Source organism: Haliotis rubra, unplaced genomic scaffold (assembly GCF_003918875.1).
Source record: "Haliotis rubra isolate DU_JTF1 unplaced genomic scaffold, ASM391887v1 Scf199, whole genome shotgun sequence".
NCBI classification, from domain to species: domain Eukaryota; kingdom Metazoa; phylum Mollusca; class Gastropoda; order Lepetellida; family Haliotidae; genus Haliotis; species Haliotis rubra.
In genome coordinates, this window is record NW_025765991.1 from 1,163,203 (window position 1) to 1,178,496 (window position 15,294).

General features: G+C 41.7%; 1 protein-coding gene across 1 annotated transcript; it reads right to left on the bottom strand.

The window, feature by feature from the left end:
• Window positions 1-1,768: 1,768 nt before the first annotated feature.
• On the bottom strand, window positions 1,769-15,033 carry LOC124275133. The gene is made up of 4 exons (XM_046710623.1): window positions 14,935-15,033; window positions 4,483-4,584; window positions 3,328-3,454; window positions 1,769-1,983 (listed from the first exon to the last, which is right to left on the bottom strand). The coding sequence occupies exons 2-4, from the start codon at window positions 4,574-4,576 to the stop codon at window positions 1,869-1,871; spliced, it is 336 nt and encodes a 111-aa protein (XP_046566579.1). The 5' UTR covers window positions 4,577-4,584; window positions 14,935-15,033; the 3' UTR covers window positions 1,769-1,868.
• Between the last annotated feature and the right edge of the window lie 261 nt (window positions 15,034-15,294).

Consider the following 15,294-nt stretch of genomic DNA (forward strand, 5'->3'; position numbering starts at 1 on the left):
TGTCATTATCTTTAAGTGAGCGAGTTGCAGTTTGATAATGTCCTTCTTGTACATGTGTTATCATCCAGCAACGACTATAGACGTGGAGCTTGTACTGATTGCGGACAGTGCAGTGGCCATAAAGGTTTCACATTCTGTGAGTAGACAACAAAGTTAAGAATGGAGACTGATCCGAAACCATGCCCTATGAAATGGTTCAAACGGCGGATCAAACAGCTAAAGAAATTACGCAAGGTACTGGAGTACGTGTCAGACGGTAAGAAAGTGCAGCTCATCGTCATGTTTGAAGGCCATGTTTTCTGCCGTCAATTAGATTAGTCCCGAATCACTTTACACTGTTTTTAGCGTTGTCTTATCAGGCTACGTCGAAATGAACGTCTCGCCAATGTCCTCCTGAGATCTGTCAGATCTGCCGGTGGATCGATTATGGTATCGGGGGCGAACGTCAGTCCATATTGCTTAAGAAAAGTACTGTCAGCACAACCGTTTGGGATGCATATGGATGAGTTTTTTGTCTAATAAACAATGCTAACTTCTAGCACTAACAGCATAATGGACAATCGCCATGGCCCGTAATGGATTTTCACCCTATTTATCACGTCTGAAATATGAGAGGATGACGTGTGCGTCAGCGTGACTGACCAGCTGGCTGAACTTGGCCAGGCGCTGCAAGAAGAGTGGGACAGACTCGATAGACAAACCATAGAGATATCACCCACTACTCAAGATGCGTCATCTTGCGACTATCGTCCTTCAAGATCGTTGGAGGTCATGTCATTTATTACAATACTTCAATACCAGTTGCAATACGTTCCCACGTATTTCATTATTACATACACCGATTACAAGAAAATAACTTATCTTAAGTTACAATTTTGGTACTTTTGGCCTATTTCGGAATAGCCCTCCTTCCTCAGAGAATAATATTGTGTAGGAAACATATAGAAGATTGTTTTCTATCATCTCGGGAAATATGGATGCTGATATCATTTCGAGGCATTTAAGTTTGTTAATGAACATTTGCAAGTTGTAAGTTGTATGTTTGAGTGGATATTAAAATTTCACGAACATGCTCGGTCATGTCCGTAACGTTGTCAGATGAACACACTAACCAGGCATCTCATGAACTGGTGGGTGCGTCCGTGCGTGTGCGTGTGCGTGTGCGTGTGCGTACATGCGCGCACGTGTGTGTGTGTGTCTAGTCGTGTGTTGAGAATGTGGTCTCTGCAAGTCCCAATTTGGACATGTACTATAATTATGATGCCGTGTTGAACACGATTAGTTTCCACATGTGTTTGTAGCTGATGCTAAAGGTGGGGCAGTGTATATTCACCTTTACGCCAACTCTCGGTGTGATAATATTTCGCAATTAGTCACGCCTAATGTAGGCGTTCAAAACTACACTCCTTTTCGAAGAGATTACGAATGAATATGGAAAGGTTTTGTCGCTCCAGTTAAAGTAAAGCTAGTCGTGAACCTGTGAAGTGTACGTCTTAGGGACATGGGAAGCCCAGTGGTGTAATGCGCTGTAAAAACCTGAACTGCACGCTATGAAACCTATGATTGTAGGTTCGAATCCCGCCTCTGTTATGTTTGTAGGTTTATCGGCGCCGTACCATTGCTCGTAGACTTCCCCACAGTGGTAAACGTCTGAAATAAGCAATACGTCACCTAAGCTACCACGTTACGCTTTTACAGGAATACTGTTCAATTGTGCGTTCATCCCAACTCATGCACTCACTCACATGAACATTATAAAAATAACATGTTTGTTTTTGATAGTTGTACAATGGTTTATTCCAGTTGTGGGCCAGTACAAGAGTGTAAGGTTAACGGCCGTCAATTTCTCACTAATATATTCTAACTGATTATTTGCACGGGATGTTTTCGTTGTCTATTCTGACAATGGCCACCCCACACTTTCCGATATTCTTCACCATACACGGAGGTTCTGCGATCATTTTACCAGCTGCTCGCCCATATCTGGAACAAACAACAATCGAAATTGTTTTGACAGTTTCAACGTCCTTGTTAAATTGAAGCTGATGTTGTGAGAATTACTGCGTAGTTATGAAAGTCAACCTGACTTACATCCAGTACAAATGACAATGGTGACTCTGGCCAGTTCAGCTCGGAAAAGAAAGGCTTCAAAATTGCATAAAATTTGAACATTTATATTTAAAGTTCTACTTTCAATATGAGTAAAATGTGTGCATATTTTCAAACACTGATATTAATTAATTTTAAAATTATAATGAAAAAAAGTATTTTTCGTGTACACTTCCCCTGAAATTAAACTGAGTAATAGCGTGTTTCGAGATAATCAGAGTGGGCATATTAGATAACATGAGCATTAACGATATCATTCGCTACATCTAGTAAAAGGTTGGAGACAAGCAGGGTAGCGATATGTCTGGCCTGAGCATTCGTTACATCGAGTAATAGCTTCGAGGCAAGCTGGGTAGCGATATGTCTGTCCTGAGCATCAAGGTACAAGTTTGTGGAGCTAATGATGATTGAAATAACTGTGCCATTTCTAATCATCGTATGTAGAAAATGTGACACATGTACACACATATTATCGCCTGTCAGCTGAACTGATGCTCATATTATCAACCACATTGTCGGATTATAACTGAGGGTGTCACAGCATGACAAATTAATGTGTTGTTTGTTGTCTAACGCCGAACTCAGCAATATTCCAGCTTAATGGCGACGGTCTGTAAATAAAATAAATCGAGTCTGGACTAGACAATCCAGTGATCAACAGCATGAGCATCGATCTACGCAAATCGGATAGGATGACATGTGTCAGCCAAGTGAGCGATCCTGTCCACCCGATCCCCTTAGTCAATTGTAACCTGGATCCTTACGGGTCTCCACAGCGATGTATAGTGCTGAAAACACGTGTATCATCATTAGGTGGTTCTGGCACGACTACATGTAAGGGATACACATCAATACACGAGGGATAAGACGCTGAGCTGGATCAAACGTTCCACCAGCCGTCGCCACCTAATCCTGAACTGGCCGCTATGTTTGCTACTGACTGGAAAAAATAACACTAACTCACTCTTTCAAACACTACACAAAATAAATACACATGCACACTCTCACTCACTCACAGAAACATTCACTCAACAAAACACACACTCGATAACTATACACATGCACACTCTCACCCAACCAACTGTTCACTCGCTGACTCACACACTCACTCACACACTCGGTCGCTCACACACGGATAGCATAGATAGTCCTGAGGGAGACCCAATCAATGTGAGTTTGCATAAATTTAGCGCATAAAAGAAGTCGGCGAGTACGTACCCGCAGCATGACATGCCGAAGTCGCCGCAGGTACAGTTTAGGCAGTTTGATTCGTCCAGGTAGTTCTCGTTCACCCCAAATGTTACGTCCCCATACTCGCAGTAGGTTTCCAGTTCTCCCGTCAGTTCTACAAACACAAATAGGCGGTTATGTCCCCTTGGTACGGTCTTTCCGGAAGCGGTCACTTCATTGGCTGATTCCTTCCCGTCATGTTGTATATATTCACTAGAATAACCAGGAAGCAATCTCAAACACCCATAACTGCAGAGCAGTGTTTGTAATAACCTCATTGCTGTACATCCAGGATATGTTCTTTGAGAGGCATTTTAGAAGTTGTGAAGATGAAGGACAACTAAGTTCTATGGATGATCACTTGCTTGATAACGGTGTTAGTACCTACACCGAAACGTTGCACTCATTGCAATAAAGAAGTTGACTATTACTTGCTTGATAACGGTGTTAGTACCTACACCGAAACGTCGCACTCATTGCAATAAAGAAGTTGACTATTACTTGCTTGATAACGGTGTTAGTACCTACACCGAAACGTCGCACTCATTGCAATAAAGAAGTTGACTATTACTTGCTTGATAACGGTGTTAGTACCTACACCGAAACGTCGCACTCATTGCAATAAAGAAGTTGACTATTACTTGCTTGATAACGGTGTTAGCACCTACACCGAAACGTCGCTCTCATTGCAATAAAGAAGTTGACTATTACTTGCTTGATAACGGTGTTAGTACCTACACCGAAACGTCGCTCTCATTGCAATAAAGAAGTTGACTATTACTTGCTTGATAACGGTGTTAGTACCTACACCGAAACGTCGCACTCATTGCAATAAAGAAGTTGACTATCCATAGAACTTAGTTTTCCTTCATCCAGGATATGGCCGGATGTAAACATTCCTTCAAGAACATGATATTTCAAATACAGGTTATATTTTATATGAATCTTCTCGTCAACTTCCATCAAAAGTTGAATCGGAGGTTGAGGTATTGCGCTCCGTTCTTGATGGAGGGATTTTGTCCTGGAGGATCTGTTTGGCGTATTTGGTAAAAGGACATGCATTTCATACGTAAAGGAGATCTCTAGTATAGCCTACGTGCATTTCTATTCGTTTATTGCGGTGAGTAATGAATAGGTACTTACCGTTTGGCTGCTTCTTGGCCCGGCCGAACATGCAGGAAGATGTGATGAGGCAAGGGATGCAGAGCAGGACGGCTACTGTCAGGGACTGTTTCATGATGGTGCCTGGAAAGAAAACACTTTGTTGCAATACATGGTATGACCCGGTTACGGGTGGTCCGTGTAACAACATAGTGTCAAGGCTTGATTCCGTATTTTAGTGGTATAAACACATGACGCTGGATCTCTGTGTTCTCTCTCCTTCTTTCGTGGGCTTTACATCCCCACAACATCTTGTAACACCTCACTTTAGAGGTATTCGTTCTTGTGAGTGAATAAGGCCACTTTCAACAATGTTCCAGCAACGTCACGACGAGGGACTCACGACATGAGCTTCGCACATTGTACCAAACTCGGGCCTTCGACATGAACGCTGTAACCACCGCTCATCTCGTATTTAATATTCATTTACAGAATTGAACATTGTACAGGATTTGTAGTAGATCCAGAACTTGTTTTTTTAGTCCCAAAGAGCATATTGTAGTATAGTTTCAAATATATCTAGGCACCCGTTTTGAACTGTACTGAGGAATTTCTGTGTGTACAAAGAGAGAAGAAAATGCCCAAACGTCCAGACCCAGCGCAGGACTAACACGTATGGTTTGGTCAGCAGAGGACAGGGAACTTAATTCCAATAGCCGAAGAGTCACTACCTGCTTCAGACATTGGGAATGTCGAAGTTGTTCTCTGCTCACCAAATCTTTCTGGTAAGGTGCAAATGGGCCCTCATACTTGATGTATATATAACTATAGTAGATACCATTGCAGTAACGATTGTGTTGTTGTATTCAACCCATGTGATGACGACGGAGCTACGTGTAACATCTTCATGGATTAAGGTTATTCGACCAGATTGTACATCATCCAGATTTAATGGACGTTGCAGAATGAGGCTTTGGGAGAGTAAAGAGCGTTTGTTCCGACACCAGCATCATCAACGTCATCACTCTTATCAGCATAACAACGCTCATTGTTTTCAGCCGTTGGTAATACCTAGCTTAAATGCTTTCAATGTACTTCATTGAACCGTGATTGATTGTTGGGTTGGTTTCATTCAATGAAGGGTAACCCAGACATGCAGTGCTTGACTAGATATCCATCAGTTACCTAGACGACTGTCTGATCTCGTTCATTGTCACGACGATCATGGATTGCTACAGAACAATTCTAACACCTCACCGGATGTACAGAAGATTAAGATGGTGGAACAAATAATGGCATTAAGCATACAACCATTGAGCCGCAGAATATACACAGTAAATGAATGTTGCCTCCTTCTACAGTTCCAGCTATATCATCGAAGCTTTAAACATAGCGTGTGTGGGCCGGGCACTAGGGCTGCGCAATATAACCGGTTTACCGGTATTTACCGGTTCAGACATGAAAACGATACGTATTGCGATACGCTGATCGAAAACCGGTATTTTGACATGCATTCAGAAAACTTCGTAACACTCGGAAATCTTCGGATATTTCCGTTTTTTGAATTGTTCTTTTCCCTGTTTCATTAGTGCCAAATGTTACTTACATTTTTATTTTGTCATGATTAAAAGTTTTTATAAAAGGTTAATCAATCATAGTGATTTTGTTGTGTTTTTGCTTTATAATCAAGTATTAACTCGATTATAAGTAGTTTTTGTTAAAAAAATAATCCTTGCAATATATTGCAATACATATAGCAATATATGCTTCCGCATCGCAATATATTGCAATATGAAAATTCTCTGCAATACCCGACCCTACCGGGCACAGTGACACATAACTTAATAACAAAGAGCCAAAGAAAATCAGAAGGCACATATTGTAATGACACTATGACTGAAAACCAGAGACCATATAATATCTACTATATGGTTTCTGTGACAACGAAAGGAAACGTGGGAGGCGGCATCTGGCAGGAACGGACACATTAACACGAGACAAACGTGATGCGATGACTAATGGTTATAAGTGAACATCTGCGCCCAGCTTCCCACAGTTAGGGTTGTAATGACTGGAATCCATCTCCCTTCTCACTCAATTAGCTAAAATGTGGGTGTGAGTGGGTTGGGGGTTACGCCAACATATTCCAGCAATATCACGGCAGAAATGGGATTCACACATTGTACCCGTGTCAGGAATCGAACCCTCTCCGTCATCGATGTGACACAAAGCGAACGACGTCAATACAAACATGACACAAGTCACTACACAATACGTTAATCTCAACCACAAACCGTCCTCAATCAGATCAACCACAAACACAAAGAAACAAACACAACACAAAACGTCAATACAAACATCAACCCGTCTCCATAGAGAGGCCATAAGGCGCGATAGGTACACTTGCTGTGAAAGCCACTCGAATGGACCACCAATACCAAAAGATGAGTGTACCAAATCCCATCCGGTGGCATCGATCACAAAAACATGCAAAGGCATCTGAACGAACAAGGCAATAACAGTACAAGTCAAAATAGGACATTCTTTGAGTGGCCTTTCAGAAGTTGGGAAGTACTATATGGAACAAACTTGTTGGATAACAACTTCTTTTATTTCGTGAGTGCGACGTTTCGATACAGAATAGAAGTTACAAGAAAATACACCTAAATAAATGAAGTTGTTGTCCAAAACGTTTGTTCAATATGAAAATAGGAAATTGCATAAGACATTTCGTCAATGACGTGTCATAGTCCAGCATTAAACTCTTCGAAAGCTTCACTCGGATCTGACAAGTTACAACCCTAAAATTAAGTACGTCGAAAGGCGCTCTATACAATCTTGATAAAACAATGTATGCTTGAAATATGGATGGCCACTTGTTTCAACAGACTTAATGCAGCTCTGCTGTGCCTTTAAGAACTGCTACATGGTGTTATTCATACATTCCCAAACTCCCACACCCTCTGTTAATGCAGGAATTACATGCCCGCGTTATGTAAATGGTAATTATTGTACATTAAAGAAATAGCTAATGTTCTCTCAAATAGGACTCAGCACACATTAACACTGTGAGTGTTACTGTTGCGCCGCTGAGCCAGACTAGTGTTTTTAAAGGTTTAGTCTTTGATCATAACGACGTAATTTGTGCCAACATATTCCAATATAAACATGTGTTAGGTGGAAGTCATTGAGAGAGTGATGTGTTATGTCGCCTAAAGCAAAACTGCAGCAATAACACGACGGGGTGTAAGAGTAATGACATAGGGCGTGGCATGACCCTTGCCTATAGTGACTGAGTGAGTTTAGTTTTCTCACAATATATGGGTTTCACGCATTGTACCCATGTGAGGAATCGAACCCGGTCTTCGGCGTGACGAGCGAACGCTTTAACCATTAGGCTACCCCCACCACACCGCCCTCGCATATAGTATCAATTGATAAACACAAAGGAGAGTAGGGGAGAGAGGGACATGGGGTTGGGGTGACAGTTGCCTTAGGCGCATCCTCAATGGACCATTAAATTGTTAAGAATGGGGAGTTGATTGGGAGCTGGAGGTTCACAGTTGGAATCTTAGGGTGTACGGATTGTTGGAATCTTAGGGTGTACGGATTGTGGGACAAGGGAAGTGGGGTGTGGGTACAATTGTCTAAGGTCTATAATATCGTCCAGATATTAAAAGTGGCGTTATGCCAACTGATTCACCGATGCTCGTTTATTCACATCCTCGCCCATGTTGTTAAGGATAAGCTTGCTGATAAACTCAGTCAAATAAAGCGGGCAATTAAGCGTTGTTACAGGGTAATCACCGGAACAGTTTTATAACATAAATGCCAATGTTGATATAGTGACGTCATGTTTAATGATATCCAAACGGTCGTGATGTTTCAGTGTACCACTGTAGTCACGACTGACCACGTGCACATTAGGATGAGGTAGATTTTACGCCGCGATTAGCAATATTTCACAACACCAACAACGCCAGGAAAGCCAGCGACAGCGTGGAGGTGAGGTGAGGTGAAAGTGGGTTTAACGTCGTGCTGGAGAATATTTCGCTCATATGACGACGTGCATATGTGTATGTGCAGCTGCTTGTACTAGCCCAGACTGAAGCTGGTTTTATAGTGCTAGCCCACTGAGATACCATGCCGCAGTGAAGCATGAATACCCCACTCAGACACATTATACTGACTCCGAGCCGACCAGTCCTTGAGGTACCCATTAATGCCGAGCGCCAGGCAGGGACCAACAAGTACCATATTTTAACGTCTTTTGGTATGACGCGGTCGGGGATCGAACCCGCGACCCTCCGCTCTCCGGGCGGACGCTCTAACCACTACACCACGGAGGCGGTCACGACAGCGTGGAACTACCGTTGTTGTCTTTTTATGTCCGATCGCTGTGTGGGTTTAATGAACCTTCTAATTAGAGCAGCTGGCATATAGCGTCTCTGGTGTCAGTGATGATTTTGCTTATACTAGGCTGACTGATACCGAAGTCGTCACCATTGCACATTTGCATTTTACCTGTAGCAAGGTAACAAAGAGTAATGGCTACCTTGATGTCGGCGTCTACGGAGAAATTTCTTTTCGTTGGGGAGGTTAATTCGTTCCGTATGTGATCTGTGACGAAACGAATGCCACCACTGTCTAGACGAAATCTCATGATTAGTTCATCGTCAGTATACGTCGTATATACATCCTTTCTAGGGCGGAAAACTCAGAGTCGGCGTTGATTGGTGGCCATTTTGTTGCGTTAAGAAAAATTCTTAAGTGTCTGAGAGTGCTATGTAAAACTAAGAATAAAATGTTTTATAAATATGACTTAAGAAATTTCTTACAGTTAAGCGTGAAACCTATTTTAAAATAATTCTTAGAAATTCTTATAGTTAAGAATTCTTAAGCACTCTAAGAATTTTTATAAATACAGCCCCTGGTTTGCAGTCTACGATCTTGTTATTGCCACATGTGTAAAATGTACGTTTCTTACAGAACGTATTAGCGGGAATTGTGATGCTAAGTAGGCCAGCGAGGTTGTCGATTTAATCTTAGTGTAAAGGGAAATACACTTTTACCGACTCAACACGCAAGCCCCCTTGGAAAACCACCATTTGTTCTAAACTATTTCCCATGTGGTAATAATAATGTAATACTCCAGAAACATTAAAGGTCACACAAAAGTATTACTGGTTCAGTAATGTGCAGTTTCCTAAATATATACGTCACAACCTTTCATAGATCATAAAAAACCTTGTTGAAATGTCCATTGTTTAACCTTGACTGTATCACAAGCATGTGTCTAGAAGTGAGTAGTTGGGCACACGTGTCAAAACCATCTCCACAGCACTAACCTCAAACCAATATATATAAACCAGGCGCGTAGTTCGGCATTTGCTTCGTGTAAGACCGATAGGTTGCAAAGCTTTATATCTAGGTATCTGAGTGCTTGCCCAACTTTCATAGCAAAATTCATCTGTAAGCCGGGGCTTTTTTTATAATGGTAGCTACGCTATACACGCCAAAACTTCCAATCCAACAGACGTTTCAATATTAAGGAGAGTGATTTGACCCGTCGGGACTCATTCCGGGCTACGAGAGTTGATTGCTGTGATCCAACGAGGAGTGATCTCAACCCCGACCCAAACAACGTGGCAGCCAGTCAGGGGGTTGATTTGGGCCTCTCACACCGGGAAACCATCTTCTCGAGCGAACTTAACCACCAATTAAGCGTTGTTACAGGGTAATCACCGGAACAGTTTTATAACATAAATGCCAATGTTGATATAATGACGTCATGTTTAATGATATCCAAACGGTCGTGATGTTTCAGTGTACCACTGTAGTCACGACTGACCACGTGCACATTAGGGTGAGGTAGATTTTACGCCGCGATTAGCAATATTTCAGCAATATCATGGCGTTCATCACCAGAAATGGACTTCACATTTTGGTGGCATAAGAGATAATCAAACATGGTGCATCTGGATCAACCCTGTTCCTTCATAATTCACTGAAGAGTAGTTTCAGCCTTGCCCCTGGTTACTCCCCTTTGCTATTATCAAAACACTCACTGGAAGGGGGCGGTAGGGTAGCATAGTGGTTAACGCTTTCGCTTGTCACGCCAAAGACCCGGGTTCGATTCCCAACATGGGTACAATGTATGAAGTCCATTTCTGGTGTCCCCAGCCGTGGTATTGCTGGAATATTGCTAAAATCGACGTAAAACTAAACTCATTCACTCACTCACTTGAAGTTCACATCACTCATCTTTGGAATCAAATCAGTCCCCAAACGTATATAGTATTCTTGTTCTCCATTGACATGCATTATTATTATTCGTTTACCTCTGAGTGAAATGTATAGCCCGGTCAATATCAAACAAAACCGATACATTGCAATCATATATATTGCTGCAATTAAGGAACACCAAATTTTGCTTTCAACTAACACAGTCATGTCTCCAACAACCAATCAATGTTTCAGAAATATATAATCTCAATCTCGATTTTCCCACGAAACATGCATATTCTTTTCACCGCAGTTTAGAGGGAAAAGCTATATAACACTATCACAGATAATTAGTCACCAGATGTTCGCAAGAAAGTTTACATTTTATTCCTAAAATGAATGTATGAAGCATAGCTCCAAGAAACATCTGGGGCCGTATTTATAAAGATTCTTAGAATTTTCGTAGTTTTGGTCTTAGAATTCCTAAAATCGGTCTTAGTTAAAAGTTCACTCTTAGAGTTATCTATAAACGTCCTTAGACTAACCTTTAGCTAAGTCTTAAGAGTAACTCTCAGATAAATTCTACTAGTCGTAACTAAGGACTTTCAGAACTCTCCTCGGCAAATAGATTAGCCAGTTTGCGGTGGATGAAGGGTGTCAGCACATGGATAGCCACTGTCTCCCAACAGGTGACAACCATGAGGCATTATTGCCCTCTCAAAAAGTACTCGCACACCACTTTCCTTCCAAGATTAGCGCGTCGTGTGTCGCCCCTGGCCAGTTTGCGACGACATCACATATCCTGTCCTCGGAATCGAATATGAGTTGCACATTGAGTGAGTGAAAGTTTTTCTGTTTACATATTCAACTTCGTGCTCACTTGGAGCTATTATACGAACGTGGGTGCAATCAACAACTCCAACAACGCCAGGAAACCCAGCGACAGCGTGGAGGTGAGGTGAGGTGAAAGTGGGTTTAACGTCGTGCTGGAGAATATTTCGCTCATATGACGATGGCATATGTGTATGTGCGGCTGCTTGTACTAGCCCAGACTGAAGCTGGTTTTATAGTGCTAGCCCACTGACATACCATGCCGCAGTGAAGCATGAATACCCCACTCAGACACATTATACTGACTCCGAGCCGACCAGTCCTTGTTGTACCCATTAATGCCGAACGCCAGGCAGGGACCAACAAGTACCATATTTTAACGTCTTTTGGTATGATGCGGTCGGGGATTGAACCCGCCACCTTCCGCTCTCCGGGCGGACGCTCTAACCACTACACCACGGAGGCGGTCACGACAGCGTGGAACTACCGTTGTTGTCTTTTTATGTCCGATCGCTGTGTGGGTTTAATGAACCTTCTAATTAGAGCAGGCTGGCATATAGCGTCTCTGGTGTCAGTGATGATTTTGCTTATACTAGGCTGACTGATACCGAAGTCGTCACCATTGCACATTTGCATTTTACCCGTAGCAAGGTAACAAAGAGTAATGGCTACCTTGATGTCGGCGTCTACGGAGAAATTTCTTTTCGTTGGGGAGGTTAATTCGTTCCGTATGTGATCTGTGACGAAACGAATGCCACCACTGTCTAGACGAAATCTCATGATTAGTTCATCGTCAGTATACGTCGTATATACATCCTTTCTAGGGCGGAAAACTCAGAGTCGGCGTTGAATGGCGGCCATTGTGTTGAGTTCAGAAAAATTCTTAAGTGTCTGAGAGTGCTATGTAAAACTAAGAATAAAATGTTTTATAAATATGACTTAAGAAATTTCTTACAGATAAGCGTGAAACCTATTTTAAAATAATTCTTAGAAATTCTTATAGTTAAGAATTCTTAAGCACTCTAAGAATTTTTATAAATACAGCCCCTGGTTTGCAGTCTACGATCTTGTTATTGCCACATGTGTAAAATGTACGTTTCTTACAGAACGTATTAGCGGGAATTGTGATGCTAAGTAGGCCAGCGAGGTTGTCGATTTAATCTTAGTGTAAAGGGAAATACACTTTTACCGACTCAACACGCAAGCCCCCTTGGAAAACCACCATTTGTTCTAAACTATTTCCCATGTGGTAATAATAATGTAATACTCCAGAAACATTAAAGGTCACACAAAAGTATTACTGGTTCAGTAATGTGCAGTTTCCTAAATATATACGTCACAACCTTTCATAGATCATAAAAAACCTTGTTGAAATGTCCATTGTTTAACCTTGACTGTATCACAAGCATGTGTCTAGAAGTGAGTAGTTGGGCACACGTGTCAAAACCATCTCCACAGCACTAACCTCAAACCAATATATATAAACCAGGCGCGTAGTTCGGCATTTGCTTCGTGTAAGACCGATAGGTTGCAAAGCTTTATATCTAGGTATCTGAGTGCTTGCCCAACTTTCATAGCAAAATTCATCTGTAAGCCCGGGCTTTTTTTTATAATGGTAGCTACGCTATACACGCCAAAACTTCCAATCCAACACAGACATTTCAATATTAAATAGAGTGATTTGACCCGTCGGGACTCATTCCGGGCTACGAGAGTTGATTGCTGTGATCCAACGGGGAGTGATCTCAACCCAGGCCCAAACAACGTGGCAGCCAGTCAGGGGTTGATCTGGGCCTCTCACACCGGGAAACCATCTTGTCGAGCGAACTTAACCACCATCGCCAAGACCCGTACTACATTAAGAAATCTGTTTCATGGCGTTTTAATGTTAGGATAATGAAGAGAGGTTTTATCTACTGACTTTACGAACTTAAAATTTTCTTTCAGTCTCTGAGGAGTTGCAGCGACTAGTTCCGTTCAGCCAGTGTCTCAAATTGTGTGTGTGTCAAGGGACAATCAGCGGGCATCATGATGAGATGGGGCTACTCCCCTCGTCACCAGCCATGCCATAGGCCAGACAGAGATACACCTCCCATAACTGAATATGCACTATCAAGATTTAATCTCTGTATACCTGAGGAAGATACTCTAAATTTCCCCAACCCGTTTTAATATATTTTAGTTATTGATTTGAGTGTTAAGTGAATTAAGTGTCTTTTTCCCTTCTATTTCCTATACAATTGCATTGTCAAATCGTCCAGTTCATAATCACTGATGGATTGCACGTGCAAAGGTCAGGCCCCGGATGTATTGACATAATAATACATCATGGAACTGGAATGCCACTGGAACTCACAGCAAGTCCCCAGTCGAGATCACAGCCTCATGTAAAGTATGGATTATGTTAGAATTCCTGAATACATTACTTCCTTACGGCAGGAATTGATGGGCAGCAAATGTTCTCAGTGAGATAAATTAGAAATCAGACTCCAATACTTCATACTTATCTTATTTAGATTACACAGTCACACCATAAACACAGTTATACATGTATGTTTTATGGGAAATACCATTATGTGCTTGCTCTATATTGGCAAATTCTAAATTCTATTTTCCTTGAGCAAATAAAAAAACGTCAGCGACAGAGAATATGTATCGAGTAACCAACAGATTCAGTTAGGACCACACAGTGATAACACGTATATGACTGGATCCATGAGAAGGACCACACAGTGATAACACGTATATGACTGGATCCATGAGAAGGACCACACAGTGATAACACTTATATGACTGGATCCATGAGAAGGACCACCCAGAGATAACACGTATATGACGGGATCCATGAGAAGGACCACACAGTGATAACACTTATATGACTGGATCCATGAGAATGACCACCCAGAGATAACACATATATGAATGGATCCATGAGAAGGACCACACAGAGATAACACGTATATGACTGGATCCATGAGAAGGACCACACAGTGATAACACGTATATGACTGGATCCATGAGAATGACCACCCAGAGATAACACGTATATGACTGGATCCATGAGAATGACCACCCAGAGATAACACATATATGAATGGATCCATGAGAAGGACCACACAGAGATAACACGTATATGACTGGATCCATGAAACTCGGTGATGGCATCAGGTGTTTGCACACAGTGTGATCATGTTCTGCACCCTCCGCTCATACTGTATGCATGACATACGATGGCGGACTGTCATCAACCGAGTCGTAACATGACATTACAATTACAACCAAATGTAACTTTAAAACCCAAAACGTCCCCCATTAGGAATCTTAATTGAAACTACAAGAAGATCTGATAAATTGAAAACTAAATTTTATAAATCATGTGTTAGGTGGGGCTATGTTAGATGATGAAGCTGGTTACTGACAAGCTGTGATGCAACCTACCTTTGTCTGTTGTGTTCTCGCAAGGACGTCTGTCAAAAATATGAGACTATGTCCCTACAACTACATGTGTATATATACACACACGTACTCTGTCGGATCACGTGATTACGCATGATTCGAGACTGTAATTGGCTCAACATGGCTTGTTTGAAACCAAACAGTTAGCCCTTATTGGTTCATGAGAACAGTACTCTCTCTGACACCGATGAACTTTCGTCGTGCTATGATACCCCAATTATAACAAATTACTGTTATTAAAGACGATAATATACTCAGTGATTGAAGTAATTGATGTAGTGTTTAAGGTTAATACATATTTTTATTACTACTAATGATTGTGCAAAGACCTCAATTATAAGG

What these genes read in the sequence shown, in the direction of transcription:
- LOC124275133 (XM_046710623.1), bottom strand. Translation starts at nt 4,576, where the DNA reads ATGAAACAGTCCCTGACAGTAGCCGTCCTGCTCTGCATCCCTTGCCTC. An exon ending in GGCCAAGAAGCAGCCAAACG is followed by an intron (nt 3,455 to 4,482) that starts GTAAGTACCTAT and finishes TTGTGTTTGTAG; the next exon opens with AACTGACGGGAGAACTGGAA. An exon ending in TTCGGCATGTCATGCTGCGG is followed by an intron (nt 1,984 to 3,327) that starts GTACGTACTCGC and finishes TGTTTGTTCCAG; the next exon opens with ATATGGGCGAGCAGCTGGTA.